This window comes from Nyctereutes procyonoides, unplaced genomic scaffold, assembly GCF_905146905.1.
Source record: "Nyctereutes procyonoides isolate TBG_1078 unplaced genomic scaffold, NYPRO_anot_genome, whole genome shotgun sequence".
Taxonomy (NCBI): Eukaryota; Metazoa; Chordata; class Mammalia; order Carnivora; family Canidae; genus Nyctereutes; species Nyctereutes procyonoides.
In genome coordinates this window covers 57,750,632-57,765,414 of record NW_026575140.1, presented here as the reverse complement: position 1 = coordinate 57,765,414, position 14,783 = coordinate 57,750,632, and the positions used below count along the sequence as shown (strand labels likewise).

General features: G+C 57.0%; 1 protein-coding gene across 5 annotated transcripts in view; it reads left to right on the top strand.

Moving 5' to 3' along the window:
• The window catches only part of PELP1 (proline, glutamate and leucine rich protein 1), a 36,753-nt gene extending 22,255 nt beyond the window's left edge, over positions 1–14,498 (top strand). For 4 of the 5 annotated variants that reach the window (XM_055305749.1, XM_055305746.1, XM_055305750.1 and 1 more), the window contains exons 2-17: positions 2,172–2,236; positions 2,598–2,703; positions 5,459–5,608; positions 5,741–5,812; positions 9,580–9,639; positions 9,894–10,044; positions 10,166–10,295; positions 10,442–10,529; positions 10,938–11,026; positions 11,109–11,225; positions 11,322–11,469; positions 11,588–11,747; positions 12,277–12,332; positions 12,468–12,674; positions 12,761–14,227; positions 14,351–14,498. In XM_055305749.1, coding sequence (XP_055161724.1) covers positions 2,650–2,703; positions 5,459–5,608; positions 5,741–5,812; positions 9,580–9,639; positions 9,894–10,044; positions 10,166–10,295; positions 10,442–10,529; positions 10,938–11,026; positions 11,109–11,225; positions 11,322–11,469; positions 11,588–11,747; positions 12,277–12,332; positions 12,468–12,674; positions 12,761–14,227; positions 14,351–14,443 — 3,042 coding nt within the window. In that variant the 5' untranslated portion in view covers positions 2,172–2,236; positions 2,598–2,649 and the 3' untranslated portion in view covers positions 14,444–14,498. The remainder of the gene's footprint in view (positions 1–2,171; positions 2,237–2,597; positions 2,704–5,458; positions 5,609–5,740; positions 5,813–9,579; positions 9,640–9,893; positions 10,045–10,165; positions 10,296–10,441; positions 10,530–10,937; positions 11,027–11,108; positions 11,226–11,321; positions 11,470–11,587; positions 11,748–12,276; positions 12,333–12,467; positions 12,675–12,760; positions 14,228–14,350) is intronic. The other variant, XM_055305747.1, reaches the window with a different exon arrangement.
• The last annotated feature ends 285 nt before the right edge of the window (positions 14,499–14,783 follow it).

The following is a 14,783-nucleotide window of genomic DNA, read 5'->3' as shown; positions in this document are numbered from 1 at the left end:
TGCAGGGCTTGATGTGGGGCTCAATCCCAGGACCCCGAGAGCATGACCTGAGCCGAAGGCAGAAGGCTTCACTGACTGAGCCACCCAGACGCCCCTCGCTGCCCTTTCTTATACCATATTCAAATGATGTATTTATTTGTTTCAGGTAGATATGTATATATGTACAATCTCCTTCCCTCACACCTATACAGCTAGGCTCTGATTTAAATCTTGGAATTGTCTTTGCCTCTTCTCTGGAATTCCCCGCCATGTTCTGTTTATTACCACATCCCGTGGGCTGTACCTTCAGGACAGATCCTGAATTTGATGCTCTGTGTGACCAACATCACCACGCAGGTGAAGCAGTACCCATCCCCTGGCTTCCTCCTGGCTGCATCCACCTCCCAGCAAGCGGCTCAAGTGTTGTGGGTGAATTTAAAACAATTTAAGTTAGATAATATCACTTCTCTGCCCAGTTCTCTTTCCTCCATGGCCTTTATCTTATAAAGAGTACAAGTCACCCGTTGCTCACACGACTCTGAGGGCTCTGGCCTTGTGCTTGGGACCTCCCTCGGCCTCTCGCTTCTTCTTCTCTAGCGATGGTTTGCCTCCTTGCTGTTCTTTAGCATATCTGCAGAGTAGTGCAACTGTCACTATGACCAATCTGGCTTATCTTTATTATTAGTATTTTTAAAGTTTTTTTTTTCTTTTTAAATTATGAAAGAGACACACAGAGAGAGAGGGAGAGACACAGGCAGAGGGAGAAGCAGGCTTCCTGTGGGGAGCCCAATGTGGGACTCGACCCCAGGGCCCCGGGGTCACACCCTGAGCTGAAGACAGACGCTCAACCACTGAGCCACCCAAGCAAGCGCCCTTAAAGAGTTTTTTTTTTAAAAGATCCTATCTATTTGACAGAGAGAGCACAAGTAGGCAGAGTGGCAGGTGGCTGGAGAAGTGGGCTCCCTGCTGAGCAGGGAGCCTGATGTGGGGGCTCAATCCCAGGACCCTGGGATCATGACCTGAGTGGAAGGCAGACGCTTCACCCACTGAACCCTTCCCCATGTGCCCTTGTATTTTGTTTTTCATTCACCAGTTGGTGGTGGGTACTCAGATTGTTTCTACGTTTTGGCTGTTGGGGATAATGCCGTGAAGCTCCTTGTATGTCCTTGTGAGAACACAGATTTTCAGTTCTCTTGGGCGTGTATTCAGGAGTGGAAGCACTGGGTCGTGTGGTGACCGGATGACTTTTGGGGGAGCTGCCAGACCATTCCATGGTGGCTGTGCCGTCTTACATTCCCATCGACAGGGCATGCAGAGAGGAATGTGTCTTGCTGTCACTGCTCAAATGGCCCTTCAAGGGAGGGCTTTGGTGGCTTTTCCCCATGAAATACAACCTCCCTCCTTTCCTTCGTGAGTTTGCTTTAGTCCACCCCGTGGCACTTAGCACTGTGCAACGTACTGTGTGTTTGGCCCTTTGTTTATTGTCTGTCTCCTTTACGTAGAATGCAGGCTCCCTGGCACCTAAAACAATGTCCCATGTGAAGTAGATGCTGAATAAACATTGAATCAGTGGATAAATGTTTCTCTTCACGAGAGCAGGGATCTTTTTATTTTATCCAGCTCTGGGTTCCTTCATTTGACCCCGTGCATAATGTGTTTGTTGGGAGAAGGAGTGATGAGCACGTTTAGGGAGGTCCAGGGGCCATGGGAGGATGTGGCCTCTCGGGGGATGGAGGGCTCCCTCGTGGGAGGGTCGAGGAGAGGAGGAAACCTGTGCCGGGGCTCCCAGATTGGGAGGGGAGGAGGCTCTGGCTGACTGGGGCTGTATTGGCATTGACTGGAGCTCTCAGGAAGCCATGAACAGGACGAGGAGGGTCTGGGGGTGAAGGAAGAGGGTGACAGGTAAGGTCTGCGTCTGTCCAGTGAGCACGTATGCTATCTGCTCTGTGTGTTGGGCGCTCTCTGGCCGCTGGGATGAGTTGGGCTGTCCTCCAGGTGGCACTAACTTGGTGGGTGGAAGGTGGGCTGAAGGGTCAGGAGGATGGGCCTGGAGGAAAGCCTGAGGCACATGTCAGCTGCTGAAAACAGAGCCTCAGGCCCCACGGGGGGTGTTACTCCAGCAGAGGCTTCAGGGAATGGCCCTTCCTTAGATCCTAGTCCTGACCCGACTCCTTCCCTGTCTTTTCCATCAGAACCTGTCTGCCGTCGGAGCGTTGGTGGGGCTCAGCAATGCGCGGCTCGGTTCCATCAAAACTCGGTGAGTCTTGAAGCTTCTTTTTTCTCCAGGAGGAAGTTTCCTTAAGAAGTGGGCTGTCCCTCTGTCCATCCATCCATCCATGTCAGCACCCCAGGCACTCGAGAGACTTCTTGGTTCAGGGGTTGGACGGTTTTGTTTCCATGGGGTGTGTTGGGGTGAGCCCTTGAGTTGTCCCACTTGGGATCACCCCTTTCCTTGCTGCCCACACCTCACGCCGAGCCCTCCAGGCACTTTGGGCGTTAGAACACACTGAGGATGTGGAGGTAGCCTCTGCTCCCATCCAGAGAGAGTACCAGAGCAGTGTCCAGCTTTCTCTGGAGCAGGGCTGCCACTGTGCCATCACTTGCTGCTCTCTTGTCAGGTTTGAGGGCCTGTGTCTGCTGTCCCTGCTGGTGGGGGAGAGCCCCACGGAGATGTTCCAGCAGCACTGTGTCTCCTGGCTTCGGAGCATTCAGCAGGTCCTGCAGGTAGGGCTTAGGGCTTCTTGCCTTGCCCCCACACCCCGGCTTGTCCTGGATGTTCCGGACATGGAGTTCTGAGGACAGGGTCATGAGAGGCCACGTCCTGACCACAGGGAACGTGAGCTTCAGATGCAAACATTGTTTTAAACTTCTTGATATTTTTATCCTGAGGGTTATTTGACCTTTCTCATACTGCAACCACTGACTGATTTCACTTCCTTGCTAGCTTTTTTGAACAAGCAACATCTCAAAAGTTCCTTTTTTCAGGTGCTTATATTTATTATCTTTTTTTGCCATTTCTTTCTTTTTCTTTTAACGTTTTCGTGTTTTTGTTTTTGTTTTTTTTTTAAACTCTTAAATCCTCTGGTGACCTCCCCACTTAGTTCTTCAGCAAGAATGTTCTGAGCTATCAGGGGAACAATGGTCAAGGGGCTGTGGACCCTGCTCATATGGTGCTGAGCGCATGGGTTGGGGAACTTTACATGAAGTAAATGTTTGCAGGTAGCAAATTAGAAACCAACAATTTTATTCAGAAGATACATCACATAAACCATTCCCTAGTGGTTTATTCCAGGTAGCTGGTATTCCTATTTTCAGAAGACATTCAGAGCTGATCAATGAATCATACTTATGTGGCAGCAGGTTGTATAAAGTTGTTTTTCTTTAGTAGTTTCTTTGTAATAGAGCTTCTGTTTCCGTTTCCCTGCAATTGGAGCATTATAATTATCCATGTTGCTCTTGCAGTTTCTTGTCCTTTATTCACATACGTTAACAGCTCTCAGCCAGTTTTAGTCAGCCTCTGAATTTTTGAGCTACTGAAAACTTACCCAGATGGTTACACTGAGTAGGTACCCAGGGCCTCAATGTGATCAGAATTCTGTCTATTCAGAAATTCCCTAAATTATGCTGCTGATGGTGAGTTATTTTGCGTGTCATCTCCATATGGCTCCTTTTATTTCCTCGTCAAGATAATCGAAGGTAGTTTTCTATCCTGTCTTTTTATTGTTGAAGTGCAGTTGACAACGCAGTGTTTTGTTAGCGTCAGGTGTCCAGCAGCTCCAGGGTTCAGTGGGTCCAGCTTGGGGATGCAGATAGGTAATGTTTTAGGCTTTGCAAACCATGTATGGTTTCTGTTGCATTTTGTTTCTTTTTTTTTCTTTTCCAGCCTTTTAAAAATATAAACCTCATTTCTAGCTTGTGGGCCATGCAAAAACAGGCACCCACAGACTATACAGTTTGCTGATCAAACTAGTGGAAGAGACTTGGCTTGAATGATTGTATGATGAGGCACCTGGCCCGGCTCAGGCTGTAGAGCGTGTGCCTCGCAACCTGAGTCGTGAGTTCCAGCCCCAGGCTGGGCATGGAGCCTCTTTACAAATAGAATAAGAATGCACAGTGAGTGTGAGATGCCCTGCAGCCAGTATTGTGAAGGTAAAGGACACTGTTCTCAGAACATGTCCCAGAGAATGGGAGCCATGCTGGGCTGTTGTGGGCAGTTTTATGAGCAGAGCCGGTGGTTCAGGCTTTTCAGGGTAGATTGGGCTAAGGACGTGTTCTAAGTGTGCAAAAGCCCTGAGAGGAGTTTGCCCCATTCGGAGAATTATAAGCAAGCTGGTGTGGCTAGGTGGGGTTAATGAGATGTGACTGGAGGGGGAGGGCAGAGGTGGGGACCAAACCATGTGTGGCGTGTGAAGGAGCTTGGTTTTTATTCTTGGAACACAGAATTCATAGAAGGTGGCTCTTTTTTTGTTTTTGTTTTTGTTTTTAAAGATTTTCTTGATTTATTTATTCATAAGAGGCACAGAGAGAGGAGCAGAGACACAGGCAGAAGGAGAAGCAGGCTCCCCGTGGGAAGCCGGATGAGGGACTTGATCCTAGGACCCCAGGATCACGACCTGACCCAAAGGCAGATGCTTAACTCCTGAGCCACTCAGGTGTCTCTTCTTTGAAGATTTTAATCATTCACTTGAGAATGAGTGCTCAAGCAGGGGATCCGTAGGGAGAGAGCTAAGGTGGGGTTCCAGACTGGGCCGGGACCCTTGCCTGTCCCTGGGCTTCCAGTGTATGTGTGTGTGTGTGTGTGTGTGTGTGTGTGTGTGTGAGTGACAGTGGCCGCGGTGGAGGAGGTGTGAGTGGAGGGGCCCGCCCCTCCACTGACTGCACATGGATGTGGTGGGGATCCTGGGCAGTTTCTCACTTTCTTGCTCGTTTCATCACCACACAGCCTCTGGTCCAGCAGGAGGTATGTGCCGACTGTTTTCTGTAGTACGTGGCGATTTTCCAGGGACCTCGGATTTCTAAGTCCAAATCGTATTTTTCTCCGTGAGTCCAGGGTGGGTCTGACGCGGGCAGAGGTCAGCTTGGTGACCTGGGCAGTTGCATTGTGGCTGAGGCTTTTTCAGGGTGAGAAGTGCTATTCTACATTCCTCCAGGGGCCACGGCACGGGAGCATCAGGGGCTTGACATCCTCTGAGTAGTCAGATAGTCATATCTGAAAGGCATGGCTTTGTTTCTTTCCTTTCTGAACAGATTTCAGGACACCCAAGTACCTGTGATACTGAGATATAGACACATGTTCTTTGTGTCCACAGACATGCTTCTTTAGGCACCCAGCCTGGCTGGTGCACTTTGCTTAGTGGATTTGTGGGCAGCGGTGACATGAACTGTGGTGTTTCTCAAAAGCCCCATGTGGCTCTGTGTCTTGTGCTGCCTTCTCTTGGTGACCCCAGAGGCGAGGTTGGCCTCACAGGTGTTGTTTCAGTCCCAGGACCCACCCCCCACAATGGAGCTGGCCGTGGCCGTGCTCAGAGACTTGCTCCGGTATGCAGCCCAGCTGCCTACGCTCTTCCGGGACATCTCCATGAATCACCTCCCCGGCCTTCTTACCTCCCTGCTGGGCCTCAGGCCAGAGGTGAGACTCTCCTGGGCCCCCAGTGCTTCCCCTCTGTTGGACCGGGGCAGGGGGAGGGCCGAGGGATGGTGGGGGTAGGGGCTCTCCGTCTCGGCCTTGGTGCTGTGGCCTTACCCTCTGCTTGGCCCATAGTGTGAGCTGTCGGCGCTGGAGGGAATGAAGGCCTGCATGACCTACTTTCCTCGGGCTTGTGGGTCTCTCAAGGTAAGTGTTCACAGGATCTCCTCCTCCTGGTGGGGGCGGGGGCCTTGGTAGCTGTCTTACCTCTGACCCCGTGGGCGCCCCCCCCCCCCAGCAGCCCTCTGCCGAGCACACAGCCACCTGTTTGCGTGGGTGTGATAGTGCCACCTTGTTGTAGCACTTACACGCACCCTCACTTCATGCTCACCAATAAATAAAAGGACTTACCTGAGATCGGTGAAGTTTGGAACCTATGTGCAATGCCAAAGCTTGGGCTTTTAACCCAGGACCCCTTCCCTTTCTGCCCGTTTGCCTTCCGTCCTTGTCCTGCTTTAACTCTGTTTCTAAAGCCCTCGTAGTTTCCTCCAGGAAGCCTTCTTAACTTACTTCTTCCCTGTCAGTGTGTATTCCTGACTAGACTCTGTCCGTCATAACCCACACAAGGTGGCTGTACCGAGAAGCTGTCTCCGGTCAGCATGGGCAGGGTGCGGGTGGTCAGGCTAGAGGGGAGGTCAGCAAGGGGGGTAGAGCTTCTTGTTCCAGGACGTGTAGTCACAGAGAGCCCTTGGGAACCGGCGCATTGTTGGCGGTGTAACTGGGTGCCAGTGAGGACCTGCGAACCCTGGGGTTCTGTAGGTGATCGTTGCTGTTTGACAGACCATTGGGCTGGGCTGGGAGCACCGAAGCTGTGGAGGGTGGGAATCTGTGGCAAATCTGCAACCTCTTGTGTCTGCTGGCGACTGTCAGAACGACGATTTAAAGGGGAGCTTGCCATCCCAGGTGTGTGGAAAGTAGGTCACGGTTCTGTGATCAAGTCAAGACAGTAGATGAAAGGGAAAGAGAACGATGGTCAGGAGGGACCCACTGTGTGCCCAGGCACCGAGCCGAGGGTCTCAGACCCGGCATCTCACGTTATTGTCATGGGGGTTCTGGGGACTTGATGTCAGTGAACTAAGGAGGACACAGGCCCAGAGCAGCGTCACTCCCTTCACCCCAGCTCACAGACCCAGTGGTTCTAAAGCCACGACGTGGCCTGGGTCTGTTCGCCCCTCAAGCCTGTGTTCCTCCCACTAAACCGGACTCCCTAGAATCTCTTAAGAATGTAGCCTGGATGAGCCAAAGGGCTAGCACATGGATGCCACGCAGATGCCATGCGGATGTCACACGGTTGCCGCACAGATGCTGGTTCTGATCGCTTGTCTTTGGCCAGAGGAGTGAGAGCCAGACATGGAGCCCCACGGGCGGGCGTGCTGGGACCTGGGAGGCATGTCTGCGGGGACTTGAGTGGTGGGTCCCGCAGATACTAGAACAGCCTGGAGTGCACGCTATTCCTTGGTGGACATGGGGTCGGGTCCTTGTTGGTCTGTGTAGTCACCAGAATATGTAAACGACGGGTAGTAGAACCTTCAGGTTCAGGGCAAGGTTTTGTCAAGGAGGCCATTGGAACAACTCAGATTTTACTCCAGTTGAGTAAGGGTATGGTTTTAAGTGCAGGGTTTAAGTTTTAGTAAGTTTAGTAGAATCCACTGTTCTTCTCAAACCAGTGAGCTGCTGGGGCTACACAGACTGCATCTCTGTCCCTGAGCCGTCTGTGGTCAGAGGAAGAGGTCTTCCTGCAGGGCTCTGCGTTGGCTCAGGTCCCCGTGGGCTTCTCTGTGTCTGCCCACACTCCCTAGTCCCTGCCTGTGAGGCACAGGGGGAAATGGTGTCACGGCCTGGGCAGGATTTGGAGAGTCGAGGACACTGAGGTGCCCAGTGAGCGCTGAGGGGAATCCATCTGAGTCACCGCCTCTGCCCAGACTGGGGCTTCGTGAAGTTTGGGCCAGAATTTTGAGGGCCCTTCCAAGGCTGACAGCAGGACTTGGAGGTGTTGGTGCAGGGCACACATGCCTTTTCCTTGCTGAGAATAGAGCATTCTCTGGAGGGCTTCGCTCCGTCCGCTGCTTGGGCTTTGTCGGCTGCCAGCATGTTGGTGCAAATCCGTACAGGCTCTGGGGTGGCGCGGATCTGGTGGATTGTGCAGCCGGGACTGAGGAAACTGCTAGGTGTCACCTGCAGTGTCTGTGTGGCTTGTCCCTGAAGCTTCGGGACAATGGTGGTCTTCCTCCTCTCGAATGATGTGCTGCAGAGCTCCAGGGCTATGAAGTCAGTCCTGCAGAGGCTCCACCCTTGCCGAGTGGACGAGAAACTCCACGGAGCAAGACGCTGTGGCCATGTGGGTGTGCATGTGTTTGCATGCATGAGCCCTTGCTTTGGGGTGCCTTGTGGGGCCCTGGGGGCAGACCTATGCTCCAGGCCATGCTCAAGTTTGCGCTGCAGACTTCGGGGAGCGGGAGCAGAAGGGGACCTTGTACTTGGGCCTTAGGCGGCTCTCTAGGAGAAGTCTTCCTCAGGGAAGCAGGTGATCAGGACACCTGTGGGCCGCGACTGTTTTTGGGTTGAGGTGTTCCGAACACTTGCACGTTGGACTTGAAAGTGCCCTCCTGGTCCTCTGGGGAGTGGTCCCCCCCCCTTGCACCCTGGGATTGGCTAGATTGTCACTTGGCTGGGGGGTCAGCGATCCTCAAGGGTGATGTGGGAAACCCCACGCATTTCCCCCCACAGGACAGGTGGGAGGGAGGCCCGGGAGCTTCTCTGGAAGCACCTGTCATGGGCCTGATGCCTCGGCCTATGGTCCCTCTGCAAGTTCACCCCTGCATGTGAGATGCCTCCACGAGTCACTGCTTTCTGGGCTGGGACTGCAGAGGCCTCTGTGTGCTCCTGACGGTGTGGGTCCCCACCCTCAGCCCTGCTATGCCGCCCACCCTGCCTCCCACCCAGAAGCACCCTCTCTGGCTCACTTCCCACGTCCCTCGATGCACTCCTACATCCCCTGGAGCTGGGGTCCTGTCCACTCTTCCTTTGCCTCCCCTTCAGCCTTCTGACATGCGTCAGTCCAGCGGGCTCCTTCCTAGAGTGCTTTTGGGTCCACAAAATGGGATTGCAAGGGAAACTGATGCTGCTTGCAGTGTATGTTCAAATGGTTGTGGAGCTGCACGTGCTCCATGGTAACGCAGCAGGCGACAAGGTTGTGTGTGCAGTGGCTCCTGGAGTTTCAGGTCGGTGCTGTGTGAGGCCCATGCTTCGGGATACCTGTTAAAACTAATGAGTTGCAAATATGTGGTTTCTCCCGGTGGCTGGCAGGGAGGCTGGCACTACTGCTGTGGCCTCTGTCTCGTTTATAGTCCAGAGAGACGCCGTGTTTCCCTTCCAGATTAGTGAAGCGCTAGAACCATTTCTTTCCCTGCCATGTTCACGGGCCCCTCTCATTCTAGCCCCACATGACCCGTGGCTCCGCCAAGTGTGTGTTTGCCCATGGACAGGCTGGTGCTCTGATCTGTGGTGACCTGGTCCTGCCCTCGCATCCCTGTCTGGTGCCTCACTTCCTGCTCAGACCTTCGGCCCGTCGAAGCCGGCCGGGTTGCGATGAGGGGGATGGTTGCTGCTTTCCAGTGTTCTGTCCTCCTGGCTGCAGAGAGAGGACTGTTATTTTGCAGAATTGGGCAGGAGGGAGCCCAGCGTCTTTGGGGCCGAACGGGGAAGCGGGCTGAGGCTGAGGGCTGGTGTGCAGCCTGTGTGCTCCTGGGCCTGGAGCCCCTTGGGGGCCATGCCTACTGCATCCACAGGAAGAGAAGGGCCACAGCAGCAGAAGCCTGGAGAGCTGGGTTTCTGCTGCTGTCCGCAGACAGGGCTGTTCTTCTCTGGCCCCTGCGGCCGACCCACAGCTCCTTCCCCTCTTTTTCCTGACTCAGGGCAAGCTGGCCTCGTTTTTCCTGTCCCGGGTGGATGCCCTGAGCCCTCAGCTCCAGCAGGTAAAGGGAAAAGGGAGGTGGAGAGTCTGGGGGTCTGAGCTGGTGCTTCTGTTCTGTGTTCCCACTTCCTCCCGTTTTCATGCCAAGATCCACACAGCATGACTCCTGCCTCCAGCTCCCGTCTGTCCTTCTGCCGTGCTTTCCTTTCTGCTCCCCTTTGAGCTCTCTTTCTTGGTGCGTGGGCACATGGGACGGGGGGAGCCCAGGGGCTGTACTGGAGTCCTGTCTGACCAGTGGGGACCATTATTCTACAGTTGGCCTGCGAGTGTTACTCCAGGCTGCCGTCTTTAGGGGCCGGCTTCTCCCAGGGTCTGAAGCACACGGAGAGCTGGGAGCAGGAGCTGCACAGCCTGCTGGCCTCTCTGCACAGCCTCCTGGGTGCCCTGTACGAGGGAGCAGAGACAGGTAGGAGCTGGGCCAGCAGGCAGTGGGTGGGAGGGGGTCCTGGGGGGGTCCCTTCCCACAAGGAAGAAGAAGGGGGTGGATGAAGGGCCTGGGAGTACCACGTGTCTGTGTTTACATGCAGCCCCTGTGCAGTACGAGGGTCCTGGGGTGGAGGTGCTGCTTACACCTTCAGAGGATGGGGACACCCATGTCCTTCTCCGGCTCCGGCAGCGGTTCTCTGGACTGGCCCGCTGCCTGGGGCTCATGCTCAGGTGTGTGAGTGAATGCCAAAGGGAGCGGAGGGCCTATGGCAGGGGAGGATGGGCTTAGGGTGTCCTCCTCATTGGGCAGGAGCCAGGGGGCTGTGGGGTCACATCAGGGAGCCTGTGCTGACGGTCTCTTTGCTCTTCTTCTCTAGCTCTGAGTTTGGGGCTCCCGTGTCTGTCCCCGTGCAGGAAATCCTGGATGTCATCTGCCGGACCCTCAGCATCAGCGCCAAGAACATTGTAAGTGGCACTTGTGCTCTGTTCTCTGCCCCTTCTCAGACCCTTGGGGGGCAGGAGAGCAGTGTGGGAGATACAGGGTCCCCCCCGAGGCTGTCCTGGGGCTCCCTGAGGCTGTCCCAACGCATGTGCCCCTGGGAGCAGATTTGCTCATGGTGTTCTAAAGCACACCTGGCAGATGCTTCCCCAGGGGAGGGGGGACCTGGGGCCTAGCTGGGTTGCTGCTGCGGCGTTCGGCTGTGTTTCCCATTATCCTCCCCAGGGTCCGTGATGGAAGATGGGGTCTGGTCTGGTTGGTTGTCGGGCCATCTGAGCGTATGTGTGTTTGATCTCATACACCTGCTCCGTGTCCGTGTCCGTCCATGGCTCCTTTTCTTCCCCATCCCTTATTCCCACTATGTCTTCCTGCAGAGCTTGCTTGGAGATGGTCCCCTGCGGCTGCTGCTTCTGCCGTCCATCCACCTTGATGCCTTGGACCTGCTCTCCGCGCTCATCCTTGCGTGAGTAAGAGGGGGCAGGGTGGAGTGAAGGGACGAGGATGTGCCGGGAGTGGGGGTCACTGTTCTGTCTTCTCCCCCCCAGGTGTCGAGGCCGCCTCTTGCGCTTTGGGGCCTTGATCAGCCGCCTGCTTCCCCAGGTCCTTAATGCCTGGAACCTTGGCAGGGACACCCTCGCTCCAGGCCAGGAGAGGCCTTACAGGTGACTGTGATGGAGGGTAGATTGGGGGCCCTGAGGAGGACCCAGCCTGCAGCACCCCCCTGATGGGCTGCTCTCTGCCTGTCCCGTCCCCCACAGCACTGTGCGGACCAAGGTATATGCTGTGTTGGAGCTGTGGGTGCAGGTGTGCGGGGCCTCGGCCGGAATGCTTCAGGGGGGGTCCTCGGGTGAGGCACTGCTCTCCCACCTGCTCAGTGATATCTCCCCGCCGGCTGACACTCTGAAGGTGAGTGCTCCTGGCCCAGGACTTGTCCCCCAGCAACCCTCGCTGGAGCAGGCCTGCTGCCCCGCCACCACCGACCTCTGTATCTGTCCTCGTCACTCACATTTCCCTCTGCCACCAGCTGCGCAGCCCACGGGGGAGCCCGGACGGGGGTCTGCAGACAGGGAAGCCCAGCGCTCCCAAGAAGCTGAAGCTAGATGTCGGGGAGGCCATGGCCCCACCCAGCCACCGGAAAGGAGACAGTAACGCCAACAGTGATGTGTGCACAGCTGCACTGAGAGGTGGGAGCGGCCCCAGGTGTAGTTGAGGGGGAGCTGAGCCCTGGGCCTGGGGAGTGGGGGTCCTGCCTTCAGCGGGGTTCCAGGCTCTTCCGCTGGCTCTGCAGGGTCCTGTTCAGCTTGGCCTGTGTCGTCTGTGTGTTGTCTGCGTTTCCTGTGTGCGTGGCAGCTGGGGACAGCGGGGGCTGCCCGGTGGAGTGTCTGTTCTCCCATTGTGGCCGCTTGTGGGGCCTCCTCCGAGGTCAGGAGAGTCAGCTCCTGTGCCTTCCTTCCTCAAGCGCTTTCCTTTTGGCTCTTGTGGGTTTCATGGTCTGCCCCCATCCCTGAATCCATAGGGCACATGTACAGTGTGTTTTCTCATCTTGTCTCACATTGGGCCGCGGCCGCGGGCGCGAGAGGTGCTCCCGTGGTCCCTGTTCCGTATGGTGGAGTCTGGGGACTTTCCTGGGTCTGGTGGAGCTGAGGCCCAGCCTGAGGTGTGAGCTCCCAAGCTCTGTCTGCCTGCCGTTCAGACACTCCTCTCTTTCCCCAGGACTCAGCCGGACCATCCTCATGTGTGGGCCTCTCATCAAGGAGGAGACTCACAGGGTCAGTGGAGATGGGGCACTGCTCTACGTGGGGGCCGCCCCCAGAGAGGGGGCATTCGGTCCTGGGAGCTGGTCCTGCAGGAGGGTCTGGTCATCCAGGCGATGTCTCTAGGTGTGCACACCATGTCCTTTACAGAGGCTGCATGACCTGGTGCTGCCCCTGGTCATGGGGGTCCAGCAGGGCGAGGTCCTAGGCAGCTCCCCGTATACCAGCTCGCGCTGTCGCCAGGAGCTCTACCGCCTGCTGCTGGCTCTGCTGCTGGCACCTTCCCCCCGCTGCCCGCCTCCCCTCGCCTGTGCCCTGCAAGCCTTCTCCCTCGGCCAGCGAGAGGACAGCCTCGAGGTAACTGCTCCCTGGGCCTACGCCCACCTCTGGAGTCTGCAGTCCCTCATGTCTGACACTCACACTTGCCCTTGTGTTTGCCTTAGGTGTCGTCCTTCTGCTCAGAAGCACTGGTGACCTGTGCTGCCCTGACCCACCCCCGGGTTCCTTCCCTGCGCTCCATGGGCCCCGCCTGCCCCACGCCTGCCCCAGCTCCCCCTCCTGAGGCCCCATCTTCATTCAGGGCCCCTCCCTTCCATCCCCCCGGCCCCATGCCCTCCGTGGGCCCCATGCCCTCGGTGGGCCCCATGCCCTCGGTGGGGCCCATGCCCCCAGCAGGCCCCATGCCCCCAGCAGGCCCCATGGCCCCGACACGCCCTGGACCTCCAGCCACAGCCAACCACTTGGGCCTCTCTGTCCCGGGCCTGGTGTCTGTACCCCCCCGGCTCATCCCTGGCCCTGAGAACCACCGGGCAGGCTCAAATGAGGACCCTGTCCTTGCACCTAGTGGCACTCCTCCCCCCGCTATCCCTCCAGATGAAACTTTTGGGGGCAGAGTGCCCAGGCCAGCCTTCGTCCACTACGATAAGGAGGAGGCATCTGATGTGGAGATCTCCTTGGAAAGCGACTCTGATGACAGTGTGGTGATCGTGCCCGAGGGGCTGCCGCCCCTGCCACCCCCACTGCCCTCAGGCACCACGCCACCCCCCGTGGCTCCAGCCGGGCCACCAGCGGCCTCCCCTCCTGTGCCAGCCAAGGAGGAGCCTGAGGAGCTTCCTGTGGCCCCGGGGCCCCTCCCCCCCCCGCCCCCGCCCCCCGTGCCGGGCCCTGTGGCCCTGCCGCCGCCCCAGTTGATACCCGAGGCGACTCCTGGTGGAGGAGGACCCCCTGCCCTGGAGGAAGACCTGACGGTTATTAACATCAACAGCAGTGATGAGGAGGAGGAGGAGGAGGAGGAGGAAGAGGAGGAGGAGGAGGAGGAAGAAGAGGAGGAGGAAGATTTTGAGGAAGAAGAGGAGGAGGAAGAGTATTTTGAGGAGGAAGAGGAGGAAGAAGAGGAGTTTGAGGAGGAGTTTGAGGAAGAGGAAGGGGAGCTGGAGGAGGAGGATGAGGAGGAGGAGGAGGAGGAGGAAGAAGAGCTGGATGAGCTGGAGGAGGTGGCATTTGGTCCGGCAGCAGGGGCAGCAGAGGAAGGCGGGCCTCCACCCCCAAGCCCGCCCCCTGCCCTGCCCCCCGCCCAGTCCCCCAAGATGCAGCCTGAGCCCCAAGGGGAGACCGGGCTGCTGCTGGAGGTGGAGGAGCAGGCAGTGGAGGAAGAGCCCGGGGCCGAGGCCGCCCCCACGCTGGCCCCCGAGGTCCTCCCCCCCCAGGGGGAGGGGCCGCGGGAGGTGGGGAGCCCCCCAGCCGTTCCGCCACCTCAGGAGCTTATTGAAGAAGAGCCCCCAGCTCCCCCAACTCTGCTGGAAGAGGGGACTGAGAGTGGGGGGGACAAAGTGCTGGTCCCCCAGGAGACGCCTGCGGCAGAAGACGTGGAGGCCGAGGTGGAGGCAGAGACGGCAGCCCTGCAGGAGAAGGTGGGGGGACAGGGGGTGCAGCTTGGGTGGGAAGGCAGGGTGGACTGCAGCTGCCAAGCTGTCCCCAGCCTGCCTGTCCTGTGCGTGTGCCTGTTTCCAACCTTACGTCTTTGTCTCTGAAAGGAGCAGGATGACACGGCTGCCATGCTGGCTGACTTCATCGATTGTCCCCCTGATGACGACAAGCCACCACCGGCCACAGAGCCTGATTCCTAGTCCTCTCCGGCGCCCCCCCTCCCGGTTTCCAATAAAGTTATGTCCTGGGATAACACCTGCTGCTTCTGCCTTTTGCACAAGTGCGTCCCTGGCCAGAAGCCCTGCCAGCTGCCGGGCTTTACAAGGTACCCATGGTGCTCCCCGTGTGTGTGCATGGCATCCTGGGGTCTCCGTCATCCACAAGGGGATCTGCTCACTAGGGGTGGCAGACTGCACCCTCGCTCTGCAGGCTCAGGCCAGGCTTTCCCTCTGTGGGCTGTCTGCTCTTGCTGGTGCTCCACGTGCCAGGCTGCTTGGGTGGTGAAGACAGCAAGGAAGGCCTTTTGGTGCCACTTGTCAG